The sequence below is a fragment of the Sapajus apella genome, unplaced genomic scaffold (assembly GCF_009761245.1).
Source record: "Sapajus apella isolate SASKATOON/1434 unplaced genomic scaffold, GSC_monkey_1.0 scaffold13, whole genome shotgun sequence".
Taxonomy (NCBI): domain Eukaryota; kingdom Metazoa; phylum Chordata; class Mammalia; order Primates; family Cebidae; genus Sapajus; species Sapajus apella.
The window spans coordinates 17,882,062-17,909,305 of NW_022436953.1; the positions used below are offsets into that span (position 1 = coordinate 17,882,062).

At 41.8% G+C, this 27,244-nt stretch overlaps 1 protein-coding gene across 34 annotated transcripts in view; it reads right to left on the minus strand.

Moving 5' to 3' along the window:
* ABLIM1 (actin binding LIM protein 1) overlaps nt 1–27,244 on the minus strand; it is a 338,923-nt gene that overhangs the window by 150,877 nt on the left and 160,802 nt on the right. For all 34 annotated transcript variants that reach the window (XM_032281713.1, XM_032281742.1, XM_032281730.1 and 31 more), the window contains exon 2: nt 18,928–19,062. In XM_032281713.1, the coding sequence (XP_032137604.1) occupies nt 18,928–19,062 (135 nt within the window). The remainder of the gene's footprint in view (nt 1–18,927; nt 19,063–27,244) is intronic.

Sequence of the window (27,244 nt, forward strand, 5' to 3'; positions counted from 1 at the left end):
TTTTGGACCCAATGGTAAATTTTGTTAAGGTCTACATTCTCTACTATTCCTTTCCATTTTTTAGTCTCCAGATACATGACCATATATATATGAATGACTAGATACATACAAGGTCATGTATCATTGCCTTTTATAAATTCCAGGCACAAGAGACAGCCCCAGCCATAGCTATACGTGTGTCTATAAACTGACCTTCAAAAAAAACAAAGGCACAAATACATCACCATTTTTTACCAACAACCACAGGAAGCCATTAGCACCAGGTATATTATCCCTCCTAATGAGCTCATTTTCTCTAGTTTCTCCCCTGCCCAATCTCCCCTGCTTACCTCTTCTAAATTAATATGGTAAAGATGATGCTTTCGATCAGCAGGCTTTCCTGCTCCACTCTGCCAAATGCTTTGACCTTGCACGTAAGGCCCTCACATCTTCCAAACATTCATCTGACTCTTCCCAAACACCAACACTTTACTCCGGCCACTCTCCTCAGCACCCTGCTGACATTCTTTTCACCACCATGCTGATGCCAACTTCACCCAGGCTCCCAACCCCTTTCAGGTTTGCCCTCATGGTGAAGCTGATAGCCTCCTCCAATCCCCCAGGGCTCTGCATCCTTGAGACACAGAACGATGACTGACATCTGGCTTTTAATATGTTCTCTTGGAGATCGAGACCATCCTGGTCAACATGGTGAAACCCCGTCTCTACTAAAAATACAAAAAATTAGCTGGGCATGGTGGCGCGTGCCTGTAATCCCAGCTACTCAGGAGGCTGAGGCAGGAGAATTGCCTGAACCCAGGAGGCGGAGGTTGCGGTGAGCTGAGATCGCGCCATTGCACTCCAGCCTGGGTAACGAGAAAGAAACTCCGTCTCAAAAAAAAAAAAAAAAATATGTTCTCTTGGGATACTCCATCCACTGTCACTATGATTGTCTCCTTGCCTCCACTACAAGCTTACTGAGTTGGCAAAGACAACTTCTTATGCTTATTTTATGTCTTCCACAATACTTAGAGAGATGGATAATTATTTTTCTTTCCCCCCTGTTTCATATTACTTTAAATCAGGCTGGTGTCTGGACCCTGTGTCCAGAGCCAAGTTCCTCTGGCACAGCATCAGGTAAAGGGCATTTCTGCATTACTTTGAGCCAGTAATTCCATCTTTGCTCCTGAAACTACCTAATTGGCATCAAAATAGTGGTGTCAAGGTAGAAACTCCACTCATTTTCCAACTTCTCTTGTCTCTTAAGGCTCTTCTGAACTTTTCTAGCAACTGAAATTGACCACAACTCAACAACCTAAGAGACAATTTCCATTCGCATGTGCTGTGGGTAGGGTTGGGCTATGCCCTACTTTGTGTTTAGCTATACTAAGAAGGCCCCGATTACAGAGAACAAGACTGTGACTAGTTAAGTGTGCCAAGGTTTAAGGTAAATGAGAAGAAATGAGAATGGGATCACAGGGTAGCAACAGGAATAATTAAAGGGCTGGGAAGGGGCGCTTCAAAAAGTAGATAGGATTAGACCAAAGAAAAAGAAGTCAGGGTAATGATGGTCTTTAAGTGTATGGTGGGTTCTTTCAAGGAAATCAATGATCAACTCTTCCATCTGAGGATAAATGGGAAAGCATTTGTTTTACATGTACTAAGAGACGTAGGTTACATAAACTCTAACCTTGAAGGCAATTACAAATGAGAGCGGGCTCCTGAAGAGAGCTATTCTATCTCTTTGGCTAGGAAATATTTATGATAGGATAAATGGCACACCTATCCAGGACAGCCAACACACTCATCCTTGTGAATATGGACATTTTCCTGACCTAAGTATCTGGGTGAAATCCCAGAAATTACACTGCACTGAAAAAAAAGGCCAAAGTCATCATTTTAACTACTTTCCAAAATTCCATTTGAAAAATGACATGTAGTTAGTTCTTATAACTTAGGAATTAGATAATACAATTTTACCTTAAAAAATGAAACATGGAAAACCCTTAATCTGTATCTTCAACGACCTACCCCTAATCTTCATCCATTTAACTCCATAAATATCCATCCACTTTATAAGTTCACATGTCCTAGATGGAATGATCCTGACCTAGTAAATATCAGCCTAAAATGGCAAAAATGGAAAGCACTGTTGGAGATGGAACGTTTTTTCCAGACCTTTCATAGAACACAATCTTTAAAAAAGGTTAATTCTTGAAAAATATATTCCAATTCAGTGTTATAATCTGAATTTTCTAACAGCTTTAGATTAACACTTTAAAAATAGTTTTGGTGTTCATGGGCTGTCTTGATGGATTGAAAATTACAGATAAGAGGAGCAAGGGATTAAATAAATTATCAAAAGGTATCAGTTCCCACAGCCTCTAACACAGAGTTAAGACTCACACTGCTAAGTGGTAACAGCCTCTATCAAAACATCATTCTGTTCTATATAAGGATTTCTGCCAATGCTACTCTGAAAGAACTTACATGATCTGATTATTTTTTATTTTCCATAAACACCCAGTGTTCAGAAATCTCTTTAAAATAATATGGCTATAAATAATAATAAAACTACTTCCATTTTTGAAAAGGAATAATGTTGTTATAATTAATGTTTAAAGTACCATCCTTTCTATGACAATGGGAACATCAGGTTCCATTTATTTCTAGGAGAAAATTTCCTTGCTCAAATTAAGGTCACTGTCAACTCTAGGCACACCTGTGTCCTCACCACCCACTGCCCTGAACAAGGCAGCCCCCACACCTGACTACACCTACCATGCTCCCCTTCTTAGTCCTGAGAAGGTTGTTCAGTTTTCTAGAGGTTTATGTACAAATCTTGTTCCCTCCTTGACAACATCCCCAGACCAATGAGAATGAGCGCTAGGTGGTCTCTGACTTGCTGGCACTGGTGTCTGAAGAGCTCACCTGCACCTGTCCTGCTACCAGCTATGCTTCCACCAGTAAGCGCCTTGCTCTCCAGCTCATGGGTTCTTCAGGGGTAGGTTCCATGTCATATACCCCTTTCAACCCTTCATATTTATACAACCATTCGAATGTCTGATTAATATCCCTGTGAAGGCAGCAATTACGTCTGTACATAACTTGATTATGTATAACTTATTTTTGAGTGCCTGAGCACTCAAAAAATATTCATTGAAAAAGCAAATGTTACTGTTTACACTGAGAATTTATGCTATGTCCCTAGGTTAACCAGGGCTTTCATCACTGATGATCATTTGATTTCAATTTTCAGCTTTGAACCTGTGGGTGCAGAAAAATTGCACGATAGGGAGTTTCTCATTCTTGCTTCTTTGCTCTTCCTCAGAATCCACAGGGCACACCTGGAGACCAGGACTTGTCCCATCTCCCTATTACCAGTCAGGTATGGGTAGAGCAATGAGTTCTGTCTGTTCTTTAGTTGAGTGCCTTCTACCTACATTCTACATTTAATGAGGCTGTTGTGAAGAAAAGCCCAATTCCAGGGAATTCCCTAGGCCACAAGGACCATGATCAGAGAATCTTTATCTAGATGGTACTGAACAGGTAGCTGAAATATTGTTTTTTTTTTTTTTTTTTTTTTTTGGAGACAGAGTCTTGCTCTGTCTTCCAGACTGGAGTGCAGTGGTACGATCTCAGCTCACTGCACCCTCCACCTCCCGACTTCAAGCTAGTCTCCTGCCTCAGCCTCCTGAGGAGCTGGGACTACAGGTAAGCACCGCCATGCCTGGCTAATTTTTGTGTATTTTTAGTAGAGACAGGTTTCACCATGTTGGCCAGGCTGGTCTCAAACTCCTGACCTCAAGTGATTCACCCGCCTTAGCCTTCCAAAGTATTGGGATTACAGGCATGAGCCACTGTGTCTGGCCTGACATACTCTTTCTTAGGTCCTTTTCATGGACCTATACATTTTCCCCCTCCATTACCCCACTACCAATTCGAGCTAGAAACTTCCTGCCCTATGTCCAACAGAACAGTGGTTCTCAAACTTGGTAAATTTAACTATGCACTGCATAATGACATTTTAGTCAACAACAGATTGCATATACAGTGGTGGTCTCATAAGATTATGATGGAGCTGAAAATTTCCTATCACCTAGTGACATCTTGGCCTAGGATAATGTGTATGTTTGTGTCTTTAACAAAATGGTTTTAAAAGTTTTTAAAACATAAATTTTAAAGATAGAGAAAAGCTTATAGAACAAGATATAAAAATACTTTTATATAGCTATACAATGTGTGTGTGTGTGTGTGTGTGTGTGTGTGTGTTTTAAGAGACAGGGTCTTTGCTGGGTGCAGTGGCTCATGCCTGTAATCCCAGCACTTTGGGAAGCTGAGGCAGGTAGATTATCTGAGGTTAGGAGTTTGAGACCAGCCTGGCCACCATGGTGAAGTCCCGTCTCTACTAGAAATACAAAAATTAGCTGGGCATGGTGGCACGCACCTGTAATTCCAGCTACCTGGGAGGCTGAGGCACGAGAATTACTTGAACCTGGAAAGGAGAGATTACAGTGAGCCGAGATCACACCACTGCACTCCAGCCTAGGCAATAGAGTGAGACTCTATCTCAAAAAAAAAAGGGGGGGTGGGGGGGTGGTTGGTATGTTGCCCAGCCTGGAGTGCAGTGGCTAATCACAGGTGTGATCATAGTCCACTACAGCCTTGAGCTACTGGTCCCACACGATCCTCCTGCCTCAGTCTCCTGAGTAGCTGGGACTACAAATGTGTGACACCACACCTGGCTCTTTCTTTTTTCCATTTTTTAGAGTTTGTTTTAAGCTAAATGTTTTACAAAAGAGTTAAAAAGTTTTTAAAAATAAAGCTTATAAAGTAAAAATTACAGGGACCTTGGGTTAATTTATTACTAAAGAAAAACATTATTTATAAACGTAGTGTAGCCTATGTGTACAGTATTTCTAAAGTCTATAGCAGTGTACAGCAATGTCCTAGGCCTTCAGATTCACTGACCACTCACTCACTTACTCACCCAGAGTAACTTCCAGTCCGGCAAGCTCCATTCATGGTAAGTGCCCTATATAGGTGTATCATTTTTAATTTTTTATACCTGATTTTTACTATACCTGGTCTATATTTAGATATGTTTAGTTACACAAATACTTACCATTGGGTTACAACTGCCCACACAATTCAGTCCGGTAACATGCTATGCAGGTTCGTAGCCTAGGAGCAATAGGCCAGGCCATATGGCCTAGCTGCGCAGTAGGCTAGAGCAGCTAGGTTGGGAGCACACTCTGTGATGTTCACATACAGTGAAATGACCTAATGATGCGTCTCTTAGAATACACCCGCATTGTTGAGTGATATACAATGTACTTACTTAAGAAGCTGTTTGAAAATGCTAGACCCCAAAGACAGAGATGCTGACCGTGAGACTGGAGGTAGGAGATCAGGAATGTGAATCATTAATCAGCATCTGGGTCACTCTGGGTTAGGTTCTTCTTGGTCCACACTTCATGAACTCTGTACTAAAGAGTTTTAAAAGTTTAACCCCTCTCCAATTAGCTTTTAAACTGTACACATAGTATCTCCTGATACATGATATCTAAGAGGTTCTCCCCACTTCTTACTAAAGGTTCTGCTACTTGTGATGTGAATAAGGAAAAACTCAAGAGTTTTAGTTAGTTTTATTTCTGCAGGCATAGCAAAAAGGCTGTCACTGGTTCTGAGGTACATTGTAAATACTCTCTCCTGGAGGGAAAGTGAGATCTATCCTGTACCCTCCTCAGGTTTTTCATAGCAGATAGTGGGACACTGGGGGACCTACAGGGAAAGGCTGAAGAAGACACTCTGAAGGTACCCCCAAATGCCACTTTCATCACAGAGAAAGGCTACTCCAAGCCCTTCTGCATGGGTTTAATATGGACAAAAGTTTTTAAGGTGCTTATCTCATTTGGTCTTGGTTGATCTTACTGAGGAACTCTCCTTCTGTCATCTACCTCTCCCTTGGTCTAGAATACCTCTCTAGACACCATCAAAATCCCTTCTCAGATTAAGTGGAAGAAAATCATGGCCAACATGGAGTCAACTCTTACATCATACTTTTCAAATTACAATACAAATTTCATTAATTCAATCTAATTAGTAGTGGACCAATCTTATCATAATAGTTCAACTGTTTGACTATATTTATATAAGTGCAGCTTTTCTACTTCTCAATAGATATCATGGCTATAATATGGGAAGGTTGACTCTGAAGACTACATTGAAAATGGCCTCATCGCTTCAGATGCTAATTCAAGCATGCCATCAGGATGGGCGTTTCTTGGAACTTCCCAATTTCACTCAGATATCACCTTCACTATTATATGCCACAGTTTTTATCTACCTATTCTATTTCCTTAATTTTCTAAAAAATCAGCTTACTTTTATTAAATATGTCTATTTTAAAAGGCAAGTATATACCACTGTTATAAATCAATAGCCAGTTGTCATTTCGTCTATAGATAATCTGTAGAAAGAAATATTAAATGGTGTAATTAAATTTGAGCTTTGATATCATTGTGTGATCAAATCCCTGGGTCTGAAAGCTGTTCTATCTTTGTTATAAAGACATTCTGCTTCATGAAATTAGAAGGATAAAAAAGGATTAAAGAGAAAATACTTTCTCACTGAGTGAAAAATGCTGTTGGGGAACCACAAAAAACAAACAAACAAACAAACATTAATTGAAACCAAGTCTTAGTGACTGAGATTTAACTATTTGTAAATAACTATCTATAAATATTACAGGGTGGCATCTCTTACCTGAAACGCCTGGGAACAGGAGTATTTCAAAGTTTGGATTTTTTTCACATCTTGGAATATCTGCATTTTATACCTACTGGTTGAGCATCCTTAATTCAAATATCTGACATCCAACATGCTCCCATGAGCATTTCCTTTGGGTGTCCTGTTAGCCCTCAAAGAGTTCTAGATTTTTGGAGCATTTCAGATTTGAAATTTTTAGATTGGGGATATTCAACCCATATATCACTCAATGATAAACATTTCAATAATTCAAGTTAACAAATATTACTGAATGCCTGCTATAAGTTAGGCTTTTTTTCTAAGAATTGCTAATACAAACTCCCTGCCCCAGTGGTGCCTACGTTCTTGTCAGGAGACACAGGCAATAAACAAATAAACCATATATAACTTATATAATAAATAAATATATATGCACACACATACACAAATATATACACATATACATATCAGATGATGTAACTTGACTCTGGAAGGAAAAACTATTTCTGTCTTCCAGGGCTGTTTGTTGTATAAACATCCTTGAAAAGATAATTCAAAACTTAAAAAGATAATTCAAAACAAAAAGTTATTAGCACCTCAGCTCGCAAGAGACTCACAGATAATTATCTCCCAACAAGAGTTAAAATTGGTAAGCAGTGTATTTTGGAAAGATTATGAGCCCTTACCCTGTTCCAGTTTGGAATTCAAAACCTAAATATTATAAAAATGAAATTATATTTATGGCCTCATTGATAAGTGATATTTGAGAAGAGACCCAAAGGAGGTATGGGAGAGCACCAGGAACACATACCTGAGTGAAGAGATTGTCAAGGCAGTGAAATAGTAAATGCAAACCTCCTGATGCTATTTGGTGCCTGGTTTGTTTCAGAATGATCAGGAAGGACAGGAGAATTCAGCAGAGTGAGTTAGGAAGAATATGGTGGGAGATGAGCTCAGAGAGTAACAGCTGGGAGGGGAATTGATGGTCAAATTGAGGTCTGTGAGTTTTATTCCAAAAGATGAGAAGTTCTTGGGAAAGGTGACAGGGTCTGACCTTTTTAAAGGATCATCTTGGCTGATGCATTGAAAATAAACTAAGGAAGAAGTGGGGTGGGAATGTGGGTAAGGGCAAATGCAGAGAGACCCACTAAAATTATTCATCCAGGCAAGAGGTAACGCTGACTTAGACCAGGGTGGTTATCCTTAGGATAATGATAAATGGTAAGATTTTGTACATACTATATAGATGGGGCCATCAGGATTTGTTGATGGATTACTTGTGGCATGTGAGAGAAAAAGAAAAGTTAGGAATGACTCCAAGGCTGTTAACCTGAGCAAGTGGAAGGCAAGTCTTAACAACTGCTGAAATTAGAAGGGTGGAGAAGAAGGTTGGGTGGGTATGGGGCTAGTAATCAGGAGAGTTTGGTATGAGAGGTCTATTGGAAATGCCAAGAAGGCTGTTGAAGACACCAGTCTGGACTGCAGAGGAGAAGTACAGACTTGGGAATTGTCAGGGAACAGATGGTGTTTCAACCATGAGACTAGATGAGGTCACTAGAAAGCAGACATAGAGAAGAGGTCTGAGCATGGGGCACTCAATGGTTCAGGGCCGGGAGATAAGAACCGCTAGCAATATGACTGGTGAAATGCTTATTTTAAAAAGGATTGATGAAAATTTCAATTTTCTTCCTTTTATAGTGCAAACTCTCCCATAACGTTGATTATACTAATCATTTTTTTAGATAACTTGTTCTTCCTTGACAAAGCTGGGTGAACTTCAGCATGCCTTTCCTCCAGAAATAAGCATTCATAGACATGACCTTAGAGTTGTCAATAATTGCAAAGAATCTGAGATTTTACCTACTTTGCAAGCTAACAAGTTTACCTGCTCCAGTTTGATGGATACTAGCAGAAGACAAGAAACTCCTGGATCAGAAACAAAAGACTATTACAGCACAGCAGGCAGCACGAGTTTTGTATTTGTTAGTGGTTTCTCCATCCTGCCCAAATCCCTTGGGGCAATACTAGTAGGCCCAGCTGGATGCTGCACTCACAATGGGTTTGTGTAAGAGCTGAGGAACCATGAGCTTACAAAGCCCCACTCTTGTATAACGAGCTGCAAGAAAACCTGTCCAACGTTTCCTCCAGAGACAGACATTATCTTATTGTACTAGACAGCAAACAAATCTTCCCTTGAACTCTGGGGGGAAAAACTATTTCTATCTTGCAGGGCTGTTTGTTGTATAAACATCCTTGAAAAGATAACTCAAAACGAAAAGTTATCAGCATCTCAGCTCACAAGAGATTCATGGATAATTATCTCCCAACAAGGGTCAAAACCGGTAAGCAGTATATTCTGGAACGAGTATGAGCCCTCACCCTGTTCCAGTTTGCAATTAAAAACCTAAATAATTTAAAAACTAAATTATATTTATTTGACTTCAACATGGCAACAAATTCAAAAGATAAAATCTCAGGATTATCCTTTACTAAACAAAGACAGTATAAAAGTGGGTTCCCACTTGCAGTTATAAGGAAGCACATTTATATCACACTTATGTTTCTCTCATTTTGGTTAGCCTGACTTTTAATCAGGTTATAAATAAGATTCTCTAAATAGGTAATAAAAGGCTAAGCTCTGCTTTTGGAGAATACAAGAAGCTGCTTCTATTTTTCTGGCATTTTATCAGTTTTCTAGTTTTCCCCAAAATAACCCATATCCAGTCTGCCCCAGTGAGCCCAGATGAGAAAGCTAAGGGTCTAAACCAGAGTAAAACTAAGCAACAGTTTAACCAAGAACTGCCTGAGCATACATTTCCTTAACTGCCAGGCAGACTTGTAGCTCAGTCATCTGTGATAGTTATCTTTACTTGCGCTCTTTCTTTTCAGGAGACAATGTTACTGTCTAGTAGCCATTTGAAGGTATATATTATGTAAAGCGCTTGATAAATCTTGGTGACTAGCTATACCATTAAAAACATTTACAAGGCCAGGTGCAGTGGCTCACGCTGTAGTCCCAGCCCTTTGGGAGGCCGAGGCAGGGGGATCACCTGAGGTCAGGAGTTCGAGACCAGCCTGGCCAACATGGTAAAAACTCTTCTCTACTAAAAATACAAAAATTAGCTGGGCATGGTGGCAGGCGCCTGCAGTCCCAGCTACTCGGGAGGCTGAAGCAGGAGAAACGCTTGAACCTAGGAGGTGGAGGTTGCAATGAGTCAAGATTGTGCCACTGCACTCCAGCCTGGGCAACAGAGTGAGACTCCATCTCAAACACAAAAAACAAAAAACATCTATGAATAATCAAGTTCCAAATAAATATATAGTTATTGTTCATTGATTCATTCATTCATTCACCTTATGAGTACCTGCCATGTCAAGCATTGTTCTAGGCACTGGGTTTACAGTGAACAAAACATTTAATTACAGAATCCATCCATCAATTTGCCCTCAGAGAGCTTACTCTCCAGTAGGAGGTAAAAACAAATTAATACAATGTATTAAATGATGTAAAAGAAAAAAGATAAGGAAGGGACATGTGATACAGGGAGTAATTGGAATTTTATGTCTGGGACAGGCCAGAAAGGATCACTGAAAACAGACAATTTGGCTGAACAATCTTCTTGATTCTCTGGGCAGTCTCCTTGGTCCTTGGTGTTTTCTGAATTCTCTAGAACTTTCTCAAAAAAAAAAAAAATTAGCTGGGTGTGGTGGTGCACGCCTGTAATTCTAGCTACTCAGGAGGCCGAGGCAGAAGAATTGCTTGAACCTAGGAGGCGGAGGTTGCAGTGAACTGAGATTACACTATTGCACTCCAGAGTGCATTCCACACCTGGGCAACAGAGCAAGACTCTGTCTCAAAAATAAAAATAAATAATATTTAGTTTTTGCTGAATTATATTAAATGTTTAAAAGGTTTTACAAGCATATTGGAAGTCTAGAATTAAATTAAAATTCATTTGCATCAAGTACTGTTACAAATAATTCATCTGCATTGGTGATCAGATTAAACATCTTCCATGAACTACTAAGCATGCTTAGGCACAATGATAAACACAGCATAACTCAAGATTCCCTGGAAACAAATAGATTTCTTTTGACTTTGACTGAAAGACACATCTTGAATTCCAAACATTAAAAATCTATTTTCACTGGGCGCGGTGGCTCATGCCTGTAATCCCAGCACTTTGGGAGGCCAAGGTGGGGGAATCACCTGAGGTCAGGAGTCTGGGACCAGCCTGGCCAACATGGTGAAACCCTGTCTCTACTAAAAATACAAAATTAGCTGGGTGTGGTGGCGTGCGCCTGTAGTCCCAGCTACTTGGGAGGCTGAGACAGGAGAATCGCTTGAACCTTGGAGAAGGAGGCTGCAATGAGCCAGGATCGTGCCACTACACTCCAGCATGGGCAAGACAGAGTGAGACTCCATCTCCAAAAAAAAAAAAAAAATATTTTCATCAAGTGCTTTGGAATCCAGGAAATGCAGACTCCATGCAGAAAATGTCTACACCCAGCTATAGTTTCTTCCAGGAAAAACAGAAATTGCATCGAGGTCTCTGCTCTGAAGCCTGTAGAATGACAAAGGAGTCTGCGAGATGGAGAAATAGAAGAGTGAAGATATCTTCACCCTGTATGCCATGATGCCTTGATACTGACACCAGACAATGTTGTGTCTGTTTCCATAATCCAACGGATGGGCAGTATGGGTTTTTGTGACATATGACTACTGAAAAAGGAGGAATTAACAGACTAAGTATTTTCTTAATACTTGACTGATAAACATTTACTACGTGTACAAAAAAACAATAGATCTAGGTCCTTACCCTGAAAAATGCTCAAGATAAATAACAACAATTATAATGAATTATAGATCAAAAAAATGAACAAAATATATGATATGTATACTTAATATGAAATATAATTCATATTTAAAGAGATACTTAGAAATGCCAGGCATTGCTAATTCATCCCTCGGTAGAAGCAATTTTCCCAGAGAAGAATCTGCACAAATACCAGCACTTCCAAATCTAAAGAGAGATGAATGCTTCTCTTTTGTTTTCAGGTTTCTTCTTCTCTAATACAGCACAAAATACAACCATGATACAAAGTGAAACATTAAAAAACTATCACATCACTGGAACGGTATAACAGAATGAACGGATCACATTAAAACAACTTTAAATTAGTGAGATGAGGCCGGGCGCGGTGGCTCAAGCCTGTAATCCCAGCACTTTGGGAGGCCGAGGCGGGTGGATCACGAGGTCAAGAGATTGAGACCATCCTGGTCAACATGGTGAAACCCCGTCTCTACTAAAAATACAGAAAAAAATTAGCTGGGCATGGTGGCGCGTGCCTGTAATCCCAGCAACTCAGGGGGCTGAGGCAGGAGAATTGCCTGAACCCAGGAGACGGAGGTTGCGGTGAGCCGAGATCGCGCCATTGCACTCCAGCCTGGGTAATAAGAGCGAAACTCCGCCTCAAAAAAAAAAAAAAAAAAAAATTAGTGAGATGAATGCTGTAATGGACAAAGATGCAAAACAAAGCATTTGAATACTGAAGACAGAATTGCTCCACTCAGAACCCTGCAGCCACATTCTACTCCCACTGCGTTTTTATAAGAAACACCATAAGCTTTTGGGATCTCCTTTTCATTTAATTACAGAATCCGTCCATCAATTAAACCACTTTCTTTGGCTCATTACCAGCCGGGTACATTTTCCGAGGTGACGAATGGGAATTAGGTTTCCCTTCCTTCAGACGCTGGCATCTTCTAGTATTCAGTTCCTGCCTTTTGTTCTTTCCCAAGTAAATTCCACACAAATTATATAGGCTCAGTCATTATTCACACGCCACAGGCTTCCAAATTCTTCTCCCCAATATAGACCACTATCTCAGAGCCCTACTGGAGTCCGGATGTACCATGTTACTCAACCTCAATATACCCCAAAATGCCCTCATCTTTCTCCAGCACTGCTCTGTAAGGTACTTCTGTATTTCCTTAGTTAGTGGCAGCTCCATTTATCTACCCAGGAAGTTCAGCTGGACACCTGGATCCTCTTCACTCCTGCTGTTCAGTCACTCATCATATTCTATCAACCCTTACTTTGTCTCTTAAATCTTCTATTTTCTATCATACCTGCTACTATTTTTTTTTTTTTTTTTGAGACTGAGTTTCGCTTTTGTTACCCAGGCTGGAGTGCAATGGCGCAATCTCAGCTCACGGCAACCTCTGCCTCCTGGGTTCAGGCAATTCTCCCGCCTCAGCCTCCTGAGTGGCTGGGATTACAGGCACGCGCCACCATGCCCAGCTGATTTTTTGTATTTTTTAGTAGAGACGGGGTTTCACCATGTTGACCAGGATGGTCTCGATCTCTTGACCTCGTGATCCACCCGCCTCGGCCTCCCAAAGTGCTGGGATTACAGGCGTGAGCCACCGTGCCCAGCATACCTGCTACTATTTTACGCTATTTCCACCTGTGGCTCTCCCCATCTCCATCCTGTCTCCCCTACGGCCCTCCCGGCCTCCAGTCTGCAGGCTGTGCATCTCTCCATCATAGGACTTATTACTTGGTCTCATAAATGTTGTTTACTTATGTGGCTCTTCTAATATCCCAGGAGTCCTTCGACAAACCTGGTATGTCATCTCTATTATTAGCACTTAGCACAGTGTCCTGCATGGAGTATGTGTTCAATTAACATTTAGTAAATGGGCCTGGCCTGGTGGCACGTGCCTGTATCCCAGCTATTCAGGGTCACTTGAACTCAGGACTTTGAGACCAGCCTGGGTGACATAGTGAGACCCCCATCTCAAAACAACTACAAAATATAACAGGTAGTAAATGGATGAATAACTCCTGGACCATCGGATTCTACGACCTCAGGCATTTTAGAAAGTGACATGAGTTCACCAATAAAATTTCTGCTCACCAATCCTTACCCTGTCACAGCTAAATCTGTGAAGCCATGGGGTCTGAAATTGATCTAAGTTTGTGCTATCAACTCTAACCCCTCCGTAGCAAACCCTTCCTACCTTCATATTTGTTTAGCTCTTGTGTAAAATGTTTAGCATCCCCTTTCTCCCTTTTTTCAAAACCTATTTTTAGCAAAAAGTGTTCATCCTTGCTTTTCATTCCCAAAGGCTTTTATATCTTAGTCATTTCTTTCTAAGGGAAATCAACCTCTGCCCCCACTCAAGAAATAGAAGGCTTTGTTGAAAATGTATATGTGTCGGCCGGGCGCGGTGGCTCAAGCCTGTAATCCCAGCACTTTGGGAGGCCGAGGCGGGTGGATCACAAGGTCAAGAGATCGAGACCATCCTGGTCAACATGGTGAAACCCCATCTCTACTAAAAATACAAAAAATTAGCTGGGCATGGTGGTGCGTGCCTGTAATCCCAGCTACTCAGGAGGCAGAGGTTACGGTGAGCCGAGATCGCGCCATTGCACTCCAGCCTGGGTAACATGAGTGAAACTCCGTCTCAAAAAAAAAAAAAAAAAAAGAAAGAAAGAAAATGTATATGTGTGAAGGAGAGCCAAGTGGGAGGGAGGGAAGGGAATTCCAGGGAGAAAGTTTGGCTGGACTCAAGGTCACAGTCAGAAGTGGAGTGTACCTCGTGTGCACTCAGCCAGGTCTTGACCAAAAGCCCGGGCTTGTTCTGGCACATACTCCCCACCCAAAATCTTCTGTCGCAGGACATCAGCTCACTACCTGAACATCGCAACTGTAGGTGAAACAGGAAGAAAATGTTTTAGGATTTGGCTGCAATCCGGTTACTTGGGCTAGGAGGAAGACAGCATTCCTCAGGGAAAAGACTGCTATTTCTGCTGGGACTTATAAAAAGTAAAGACCCTAAGGAAATTCAGAGTCCTGATCTGATTAGGATGGAGAGAGAAGGGTCTTTGTAGAGAGAGCAAGCCCTGGCAAGATGGTACAGATAAGTTCAGAATAAGTCTGAAAAATGGCCCTGGCTTGTACTTTCTCATCAATTTTCCCGTAAACATAAACTGCACTGGATTGAAAGAATGAAATGAAATAATGAAAGAAAGGAATAAGAAAGAAAAGGAAAAAAGAAAAAACAAAAGGAATAGAATGGAATGAGTAGGAAAGAAAAGGAAGGAAGAAAAGAAAAACAAAAAGAAAAGAAAAGGCTCTAGCTAATGAGAAACGTCTCCTGCTGGAGATGGCCTAAGAATAGGAGGGCAGTTGTTGCCTATTCTGTGCTGTAACCTCCCACCATTATCCCAGATCTTCAACAAAGTCTGCTGAAAACAGCTGCCTTGGGGTAGTGGTACTACGGAAAAGCAGAGAGAGGAAAGATGTGTGAGATGAAGCAATGAAAAAGGCACAGCACTCACAGGAGGAGACCAAGACTTTGATACTGGCAAGAATTTGGAGTGAGGGAACCACAAGAATGTACACCTTGAGGAATCTTTAGAACTGTTCTGTTCAATACAGTAGCCACTAGCCACATGTGGCTATTGACCATTTGAAGTGTGTCTAGTACAGGCCAGGTGTGGTGGCTCATGCCTGTAATCTCGGCATTTTAGGAGGTTGAGGCAGGTGGATTACCTGAGGTCAGGAGTTCAAGACCAGCCTGGGCAACATGGTGAAACTCTGTCTCTACAAATAATGCCCCAAAAATTAGCTGGGCCTGGTGGCATACCCCTGTAATCCCAGCTACTCAGGAGGCTGAGGTAGGAGAATCACTTGAACCCAGAAGGCAGAGGTTGTAGGGAGCTGAGATCACTCCATTACACTCCAGCCTGGGCAACAAGAGTGGAATTCCATCTCAAAAAAAAAAAAAAAAGAAATGTGTCTTGTCCAAACTGAGATGTGTTAAGATAGTATGGAAAAAAAAAAAAAAAAAAGTCAAATATCTCAATACTTCATATACTACTTGTTGAAATGATAGTATTTTGGATAGATAGGGTTAAATAAAATATTTCAATGAAAAGTAACTGTGCCTTTTCTTCTCAACCTTTTCAATATGGCTGTTAAAATATTTAGAATTATATAAGTGACTTGCATCTTTTACAATATTTATTTACTTAAGTTTTGGGGTGCACGAGCAGGATGTGCAGGTTTGTCACACAGGTAAACGTGTGACAGCTTGCATGATACTTCTACTGGCCAGTGCTGCTCTAGAATCTTGGGAAAAGTTATGGACTCCCTACAATATAAAGCACAGGGAACCTAAACCGCTTTCTTTGGATATTAAAGAAAAGGTGATTCCAGAACGTTGGGACACAAGATAGTAGCCATTGCCAGGTTAAGTGTGAGAAAATATAAATTTATAAGGATAGATGACTCATTTATTTTAGCAACATTTTGTTGAATTGAACAATAATTCCTACAAATACCAAGTGTTCTTAAAATAGAATTTAATTTAAACAAAAAACTTTTCCAGAACACATTTATAGCATGTGATACAACTTTCCAAAATGAAGAACTTACATTTGATCCTTAGAATTAAACTAAAAAACAAAACAAAACAACTAACCAAAAAAAAAAAAAAAAAAAAAAAAACAAACAAACAAAAAAAAAACAACAAGTAAACTTTCCCCCTAGGGAGATAAATGGCTGTCTATTCCAATACTTTGATGTGTTGAACAGTGACTGCCCAGTCTGAGGTTACTACTTCATACATTCAAGTAGAAATTTAAAAAAAAAGAGAGAGAGAGCCAGGTGTGGTGGTTCACACCTGTAATTCCAGCACTTTGGGAGGCTGAGGCAGGAGAATCGCTTGAGAGCAGGAGTCCAAGACCAGTCTGGCCAACATGGTGAAAAACCCTGTCTCTACTAAAAAAACAAAACAAACAAACAAACAAACCCACACACTTTGAGACCAGCCTGACTAACACAGTGAAACCCAGTCTCTACTAAAAATATAAAAATCGGCTGGGCACAGAGGTGGGAGCCTGTAATCCCAGCTACTCGGGAGGCTGAGGCAGAAGAATCGCTTTAACCCAGGAGGTGGAGGTTGCAGGGAGCCAAGATGCCACCACTGCACTCCAGCCTGAGCGACAGAGCTAGGCTCCACCTCAGAAAACAAAACAAAACAAAAAAACACACAAAAATTAGCAGGGTGTGGTGGTGGTTGCCTGTAATCCCAGCTACTTGGGAAGCTGAGGCAGAAGAATCACTTGATCCCAGGAGGCAGAGGTTGCAGTGAGCTGAGATCACGCCACTGCACTCCAGCCTGAGCGACAAAGCAAGACTCTATCTCGAATGAATGAATGAATGAATGAATGGAATAGAATAAATAAAATATATATGGGGCTACAGTCATTTATGGATTGTATTTATTTCATACCAAATCTATCCTTTGAGCCATTCTCAATAAATATAGGAGGAAAAATAAAAATATAATTCTGACTCCAAGTTAGCTAAACTGGATGTAACCAGAAAACTAAGAAGTGCCGGGCGCGGTGGCTCACGCCTGTAATCCCAGCACTTTGGGAGGCCGAGGCGGGTGGATCATGAGGTCAACAGATCGAGACCATTCTGGTCAACATGGTGAAACCCCATCTCTACTAAAACTACAAAAAATTAGCTGGGCATGGTGGCGCATGCCTGTTGTCCCAGATACTCAGGAGGCTGAGGCAGGAGAATTGCCTGAACCCAGGAGGCGGAGGTTGCGGTGAGCCAAGATCGCGCCATTGCACTCCAGCCTGGGTAACAAAAGCGAAACTCTGTCTCAAAAAAAAAAAAAAAAAAAAAAGAAAAAAAGAAAACTAAGAAGCTCTAATTCAGTGCCTCTATGTTCTATATTAATATACACTTATCTGGCATATGGGATCTGCAAACTTCAGACCTGGGATGTTGTGTCATATGGTCTAGTCTCTTTATTTCACAGATATGGACACTGAGCCACAGAGAGACAAGTAACTTATCTGCAATCAGACAGGTACTTAATGGCAAGACAGGACTTAAGCCACACAACGTGACAGCACAGCGCCCTGGGTGGGACCTTGATATTTCCTCATGGCCAACTTGGGTTGGGTAAAAACTGAGGTTTATCGTACTGACTCACAGGGGTTTTCAGGAGGATTAAATAATCCCTCTGTAAGATGTGGACACAGCATTTGTAACATATGTCATGCATTGAACATTGAGCTCATTTGAGGGAGTTAAGCTCACACCCTCGCTTCCTTCGACCTTCCTGCCCTAGCTACACATGTAAGTGTTCTTTCTCCTGAAAACTTCACCCTCAGCATAAGGAACAGCTGTGGACTCCAGGAAAGCACTCCCTCCTCCTTTATTCATGTATTTCGTGGTCGCTAGGAAGCCTGGAATCTACCTGAGAGCCCCATGGCCGTGGATAGATGGCTTAGGATGACAATGATGAGTATTTGGGATGTAAGACACTCAAAATGAAACCCAGTTTCCAAGAATGAAGGTGCTTACCACACACAGGACATAGGACTGAGGGTGTCTACCCCAACCAGGGCACAAAATAAATCTAAGAGTACACTCAGATTTCGTCCCCCTTCCTTCTCCTACATCCTTCAACCCCATCTTGAGCTATCCAGACATGCCCTCAGCCCAAGTAACCTATTTATCAAACAAACACACAAAATCGTTTTTCATTTTTTTCCCCAGTCAGCCATGCCCTGGCTCTGGAATAACAGGTTGACATATTTCATACAAAGATGCCAATCTTTATAAACCTCAAAAGGTAGGCTTGTTAATGGAAATCAATACCAAACTGGTAGCTTCTTGTAGGGGAGGTATTTTTCTGTACACACACACACACACACACACGCACTCAGACACACACACACACACACACACACACACAGAGGAGCCAGTGACTTGGCACCCAATCTTGCAAGTTTTCCAGGCCTCCTAGAACTAATGGATATTGGGACAAGTTACTTTTTAGCAGGAGTTTGTCATTTCAGAGAAAAAGAAAAATAAGGCAAAAAACACAGAACTGTGTTTTTACTGCTCTTTCTCCGTGTTAGTCCCTACTTCCAGAAGGGACCTCAGCAGGCACCCAAAGGCCATGAACCACTGGTTTCCGCAGGCTTCATTCTCGCCCTAGTCTACCTGAATCCCAAACTGGCAGTAAACGATGGCAGGGCTTCCGAGGGCATTTGCTTATCCAGTGACCCAATGTGGAGTCAAGGGGATGGGATGGACCCAAGGCAAGCCCCGACCGTGACATGCCTCTGAGCCAGGAAGCTGGAGGCACCATACCTTTGCAGGTGAAACACTTGATGTGGAAATGTTTGGTCTGGACCCGAAGCACTTCACCCTTGCAAGGCTCCCCACATTTATGGCAGTGAATGACAGGCTTCTCCGATGGGTGGTGAGGGTCCTGAGGGTGGGCCACTGAAAGAAAATCAACAAAAGATCCAGGTGAGTAGACAGCATTCCTGCAAAACGGGTCGTCATAGTATCTCTGTAATTTTGGTGTCAAATGAGCCACACAGATTGATTCGACAGTGTGAACGGAGCAGTCCCTCCAAGCCATAATCCTTATGTCATATGGGAGACACAAAGACCCATATGACAGTCGTGGCTTTAACAGCCTGGGGGGGAAACACCAGGCATATTCCTCAGTGGAGGCTGCTCTCTTCTCCCTTCCTCCCAAGCTTCTCTAGGATGACATCATTGCACTATTGAGTATACAATCTTGTTTGGCTCAATATTTTGTAATATGGATTTGTAATATGTCTTTATCTTGATTTAGAAGGCACCTTCAGAAGGTGTTCCCTGTGGACTGTAAGTCCCTGAAGATGGGGGTCATTTCTTCAAGTTTATCCTTTTTGTCTCCCCAGTTGTATTTTTCTCTCTCCTTCTCGGGACACAGTGGAATGTTCATGTACCAAAGGTGCTCGGTAAACGTTTCTTTACTTATTAACTTAGTATGTGCTGGACAGTTTCTAGCCTACTTTACCAGAGGGTCATTCCTGATCATCAACGGCAACTCATCTAACCTGTTGGGGGCCTATGGTGAGCCTCCTGTTATGTGCATAGTGTCTGATACGCACACTGCAGGCAGGATTTTTTTTTTTTTTAAATAAACTAGGAACAATGTGGATGTCTCTGAACCTTAGTTTCCTTTCCCATAAAACAAAGGGGATTGGCCCAGAGGATTTATAGGATCTTTTCAGACCCTAACATCACATGATGGAGCTTCCAAGGATACTAAGAGAAATACTAAAAGAATACTCTTGGTTTCCAGAGTATGACCTTCAGAGAATAGAAGTTATGGAGGCTGCCCAGCTTCAAGACTGGGACGTACAGAGTCCCCTTTACAAAGGCGCAGAGAGAAGGCAGTGAGAGGACACTCGTGGCTTTGAGCTCACCGAGAGTCTTCATTTAACTTGCAGTTTCTCCAGACACAGAATGAAGATGGGCAGTGTTTGCTACCAAAGTCCTTTTTTGATATGGGGCCTCAGAAGGAGGAACACGGTGATATTTAAAAATTTACTTCTTAAGTAATCACATGAGTGTTATAAAGGACAAGAACATTGAACCTAAAATTAATCAGCCAATACAAAGATGATTTTCTCTCAAAAAGTAAAGCTGGGTTGGGCAGGGGGTAAATGTGGGCAGATACTGCTGAAACTCAGTTTAGAAAACACCTTACAACAAGGAGCTCGCTGTATACCACAAGTACAATAGTTCACTGTTTCTCTCAGACCTCTGCCATGTTCTCATTTTGCCTGGAAAGAGTTTGAACAAGATAGTCCAAATAATCCATTACTGGCTACCTTCTGAGAAACAAGGTTCTTCTTGTGAGATTCTGACGAGGAGCAGGTGTCATTTCAGGTGGAACATCTGATCTGTGTTCTCTGCAATGGACCCTGGGAATGGCCACAAAGATACCAAGGTTGCAATTCACCTGCATTCCCTTGTCTACCTCCTGGAATCTCACTTGAAAACCTGTATTTACAACATAACTCCTGTATTATCTAAAAGAATTAGGAGGGACATGCTATCAAGATCTCTAAACAATGACTGACTTTTAAAGTGTTGTGTATCAAGGCCAAAAAAATCTAACCCTTGCAGATAAAAAAAAAAGTTTTCCTTAAGAATATCTGCTTTAAGCATGTGTGTGTGTGTGTGTGTGTGTGTGTGTGTGTGTGTGTGTGTGTGTGACACAGTCTCACTCTGTCACCCAGCCTGGAGTATAGTGGTGCAGATCTCAGCTCACTGGAAACTCCGCTGCCTGGGTTCAAGCAATTCTCCTGCCACAGCCTCCCAAGTAGCTGGGATAACAGGCACCCGCCACCCCGCCCAGCTAATTTTTGTAGTTTTAGTAGAGACAAGGTTTCACCACCTTGGCCAGGCTGGTCTTGAATTCCTGACCTCGTGATCCACCCAGCTTGCCTTCCCAAAGTCCTGGGATTACAGATGTGAGCCACAGCACCCAGCCAAGTGCTTATGTTTTTTTAAGTTAATTCCTGCTTCCTATAAAAAAAGGAGATAAGTACTATTTATTGGCATCTACTAAATGCCACACATAGGGCAAGGTGTTTACATATAAGCCACTTTATTCCATCCTCATCACCCCTCTCTCTCAGTCAAGTGAGTAATACTGCTCCCATTTGACTGCTGACAGGTGAGGAAACAGAGCCTCAGAGAAGTTGAACAGAGGAAGCTCAAAGATCCACACGCAGGCCTTTCTGACTGCTAGGTTCATGCTCCTTCCATACTGTTTGTATAAATCAGAAAATTGTTGTAAGTCAAAAATAATTATTATCATTATACCTTTAATTTATATAGGCAAGTTCAAGTGCAGTTCTAAAAGCGGCAGCTAGGGCTTGGCTTATAAAGGGGACACGCTTAGCTCTAAGGTTTTTGATAACTGAGCATGGCACCCAGGTGGTAACACTCAAGGCAACTCTATGGATCCCCCAATCAGAACCTTCTGGAACAAATGCCCATCAATAATAGACTGGATCAAGAAAATGTGGCACGTATACACCATGGAATACTATACACCCATAAAGAAGGATGAGTTCATGTCCTTTGCAGGGACATGGATAAAACTAGAAACCGTCATTCTCAGCAAACTAACACAAAAACAGAAAATCAAACACCGCATGTCCTCACTCGTAAGTGGGAGTTGAACAAAGAACACATGGATGAAGGGAGGGTAACATCACACACTGGGGCCTGTTGGGGATGGAGGGTTAGGGTAGAGATAGCATTAGGAGAAATGTCTAATGTAGATGACAAGGTGATAGATGCAGCAAACCACCATGGCACATGTATACCTATGTAACAAACCTGCACATTCTGCACATGTACCCCAGAACTTAAAGTAGAATTTTTTTAAAAAGTAGGTTCTTCAGCCCCAGTGACTAAGAGTGGGAGTCAGGTATCTATCTTTTTAGTAAATTACTCAGGTGATTCTTATGCATACTCCAATTTAAGAGCTATTTCCCCTTAGAATTCAGACAATATGAATACACCAGCTACAGAGAAGACTTACAATTTCAAAAGTAATTCACAAGACCATTCTCTTCAGCAACAATATGAGAACATAGTGAATCGCTTGACTATACAGGAGAATGCATTTTTGGATAAGAAAATGCACTGCAGTTTCTCTTAACATTTGAATTTCTTTATTGCTAAGCAAGGCAGTCATACTGAGTAATGATGATGGAAGGAAAATATCATTTCACTTCTTGGCTTTTCTCTGCATCTGAATAAAGGAGCCACTGCCAATGCTGGCACCAGCCGCCAAGGTCAGAACTGGGATCAGCGTCCGCATTTTGCAAGAGTTTCCCTTTGGAAATATACTTTACACCAAAGTCCTCCATGTCCAGAGATGACGTGCTTTGCTCTCACCTAGAAACTAGACTGTGTTTACTTGCCCTTCCTTCATACAACAGCCTAGGCAGAAACATGTAGGAACAACTCATTTGTAAAGAAATGGGCTTTTCTTATTAGAGAAAGACAGAATCCGAAGATCAAAAGAAATTCAGTTCTTATTTCATCCCAACTAAAGTCAGTGTCAACGAAAGAATCTCTCTCCTTCTCAAAAACAAATCAAGAGGTTAACTTTATATAACTGTCTTTGACAGTCTGGTTATTTCCAAATGTATGTTTGTTGACTTGATGCTACAGTTTTGAAATATGCTGGGTCATGTGCAATATAGACATGACATTGATTCTCTACTCTCCTTATCTGCCAACTGGCTCTGCTGCGAATTTTTACTTGACTGTTCCATCTTTCAAGGCCCAAGTGGGCCCTACATATTCTACTGATAGGGAAACTGAGGAGCAAGTTTACATTCCTGGTCCAAAGTCATCAGGAGTTACTGGCAGAGGTGCACTTAGCACTCAGGCATCCCAATACTTTCCACCACGCTGAGTAGTCAATGATTTACCCTGAAACTTGAGCAGACACAGTTAAAACCTTCCATGGCTCATCAATTTTGTTGCCTAAATAAGGATCGTACAATGAAAAACCAAAAGCATGGTTGCGCATCCTCTGAACAATGAGAAAATACCTATGAAGAGCGAAGAGTCTACCAGCCTGAAAAGGTAAGGGGATTCCTCCACTGCAGAATACCCAGTTTGGAGGAATTCTCACTGCTCAGCTAAGCAGCCGATTGCACAGCTTACTGAGGAGTTTCACACTGTCTTTCACAGTCAAGCAAAGCAGGTCAGCCACGTCTCTGAACTCCAGTGCAGGACAGAAAGCAAAAATGCCATTTTTGATGTGTTACTTTTGGGATGTCTATTAACAATCTCAGGCAATGACACTAGCTGAATGAAACCATTGAAAGAAATCCCAGAAACCTTCAGTGCAGTCCAGCAGAGGTCGTAACAGGTCACAAAAGGAAGACCACAATGCTAAGCAGAGTCCCTCTTTCAAATCCAGAACTAGCCTCCTCTTGCCCAAGCTAGCTCTCTCTGGGGGACAGACCGTGGAACTAGACCACCAGAAACAGAACATCTGGGAAAGCACATTTGAAAATGAAAATCTCCTTAGCGGGTAAATATCACAAACCTGTGACAGAATACTATTCGTTACAGCTTGCTCTGGGTCATCTGAAGTATTCAGTGTCTCGCAGGTAACAGACACAATCTCTACCTCAAGTCCCCATCCTTCCCCATTGTACCATCACTCCCTAACCCATAAACCTTTGGAACAACATGGTGCTTGATGGCTTCCAAAGCCCTTTCGTCTGCTCTATCTCATTTCACTCACGGTATTCTCAGGTAGGAAGAACAGGTATCTTCAACCCCTTCTTAGAAATAGATAAACTGAGGCTCAGAGGAATGAAGTGACTCACCCAAGGTGGCACAGCCAAGAAATAGAGTTGGCAGTAACCTAGTGCAGTGACTTATAATCCAGACCTCTTTATACCAGAATAATCCCCTAATCACCTGTGCTTGAACCTTGATTCTGCCCTCTTTTTCATTTCTCACTAAACTCTGTCTTTTTTTCTCCAAATGCAACCAGCAAAGAGTATTCTACCCAAGGAGGTGCAGCCTAACTCCCCACTCCTTACATGTGGGCTGTACATAGTGATCTCCTCCCAAAGGGTACAGTGTGGATAGGAAGAAAAAGATGACTAACTTTACAGTGGAGAAATCTGACAGATAATACCCCAGCCACATGAACAAGGTAAACATCAACAGTGATAAGTCGTTTTGATAGAAAGTACCTTTGATATGATGTGATGAAAATGGGCACTTTGCCTCTGTAGTCTTCCTCCCAAAACCAAAACAAAACCCAAACCATAATCCTAACGAAATCATCAGAAAAATCCCAGATTGAGGGACATTCTACAAAACAAAAACACCTGAACACCTGACCAGCACTCTTCAAAATTGTAAAGATGATAAAAAACAAAGACTGTCTGAGAAATGATCCACAGCCAAGAGGAGCCTATGGAGACGTGATGACTAAACGTAATGTGGGATCCTGGATGGGATCCCAGAACAAAGAAAGAACATTAGGTAAAAACTAAGGAAAGCTGAATAAAGCGTGGACTTTAGTTCATAACAGTGTGCCAATACGGTCCAGTAATTATAACAAATGTATTATATCAATGCAAAACGTTACCAATAGGGGAAATCAAGTGTGGAGTATATAGGAAATACCTGTATTATCTTCTCAATCTGTTTATTCATCTAAAACTGTTTTAAGAAAATAAAGCTTGCCGGGTGCGGTGGCTCAAGCCTGTAATCCCAGCACTTTGGGAGGCCGAGGCGGGTGGATCACGAGGTCAAGAGATCGAGACCATCCTGGTCAACATGGTGAAACCCCGTCTCTACTAAAAATACAAAAAATTAGCTGGGCATGGTGGCACGTGCCTGTAATCCCAGCTACTCAGGAGGCTGAGGCAGGAGAATTGCCTGAACCCAGGAGGCGGAGGTTGCGGTGAGCCGAGATCGCGCCATTGCACTCCAGCCTGGGTAACAAGAGCGAAACTCCGTCTCAAAAAAAATAAAAAAATAAAAAAATAAAAAAATAAAAGCTTATAGGCTGGGCCTGGTGGCTCATGCTTGTATTCCGGCCACTTTGGGAGACTGAGGTGGGTGAATACTTTGAGGTCAGGAGTTCAAGACCAGCCTGGCCAACATGTTGAAACCCCAACTCTACTAAAAATACAAAAATCAGCTGGGCATGGTGGCAGGTACCTGTAATCCCAGATACTCGGGAGTCTGAGACAGGAGAATGGACCCAGGAAGTGAAGGTTGCAGTGAGCCGAGATCGTACTACTGCACGCTAGCTTGGGGAAGACTCCGCCTTGAAAAAAAAAATTAAAATAATAAAAAAAGAAAAAGAAAAACAACAACAGGAAAAAATTCCAAATAGCTCTCTCAGTCCCAACTCATCAAGCCTAAAGTTCTCCACCTAACATCAGATATCTTCAATAACATGGCTCATGTCAGCTTTTTAGGTGTCTAAGAAGAAACTGCCTTGCTGAGTACTTATCCCTGTGCTAAGTGATTTGATCGCAGACAGTCTGGCTCTAGAGGCCAAGCACTAAAATAATCTACTATTTATTTGTATTAATTTATGAATGTCTGTCGAGTGAGGCCTTCTGACCACTTCCGGGTCTAGCGTCTTCATTCTCCCCAGTGCCTTCACTCCCACTGTAGCCTCCCTTGCTATGGTGTCTCTTCTCCCCATCTGTTCAAATCAAACTTGACCCATAGGGCGTAGCCCAGGTCCTGAGCTTCTCTGAAGCTTTCACGCTGGCTTAGATTGATAAAATATTTCGTTCTCCTCCGTGTCCTCCAGCATCAAACATCTGTGCCATCACCAGTATTTCTCTTGGTTTGTGTTTCGTTTGCTTTTCTTTCACAATGCATCAATCCTGGCCCTACAATACTGCAAGCTCAACGGTCACTTCCTCCAAATTTCTGAAATAGCTCTGATTTCAAACATCAAAGAGCCTGAGTTGTCAACTCTGTACTTGTCAGTTCAATGTTTGAATTCGGGAAAATAGGGTTACCACCTAATAACACCACGGGGGCATCTCCCATGGGAAGCTCCAGGGTCCTGAACTTCTGACATTTGCAATAAATAACTCCAGAACACTATTATATTATTATAACAAGTTAAATGTACTGAATACTTAATGATGTTCCAGGCACTACAACAATTAATTGCTACTCACAATCAAAACAACTGCATCACGATTGCCTTATGGGGGACTGTTGTATAATTCCTGTTTTGCAGAGGAGAAAATCAAAACTAAGAAGAGTTAAAAACCTTGTCCAAGAAGATATAGCTAAGAAGAAATAGTCTTACTTTGGCCATATTTGGAAGCTCTGCATAGGGGATTTCCACAGGAAAAGATGATCTAGCCTAGAAGGAAACCAAGCTAGTCTAATGTGCTCCCTGGATCCTGAGTACATGGCTCAGAATTGGTGAATGCCAGCTGCATCACCATTCCAAAGGCAACACCTGCTAGTAGAAACACAGATGAGAAACAATGCTCAAAGTATAAACAGAAATTCTTCCAGGGTGCAGCAATTTATGGGAAAAGAACATGTACAGAGTCAGGGTGAGATAGCAAGGAACATGGCCTGCCACTGGGAGGACCCTCTCTGCCACCGCTAGCCTGAGCTGAGGCCTGGATTGGAAATCTGTCTCTGGCTAGGACTGGTCTGGATTTGCAATCCCAAGATGGGCCTCTGTATGAGAAGGTCAATTTCGGCTGAAGGACAGGAATCCTACTCTCATGGTGGTCTATGTTTTAGGGAGACTGCAGTCTGTTTCAGAGAGATTCCACGTTTCAGAGAGACTGCTTCATTACCGAGAATATGTTCCCTGCTTCTAACCCATTGGTTCCCACTGAATAGTAAACACATATCCCAGAGATGTGCGCTCTCCCACCTCCTACTCCCTTTCTTTGCGCTAGACTGGCACTAGTATTGAGCCCAGAAAACAAGAAACTCAAGAGATTAAATAAATGCATAGAGTGCTTAATTTGCAGTTTACCTAAAGGCCCATTTCCTGCTATGGCAAGTGGTAGTTACTTGAAGCTACACACTCACTCACCCCATTATTAGTTGCCCAAAATGATCC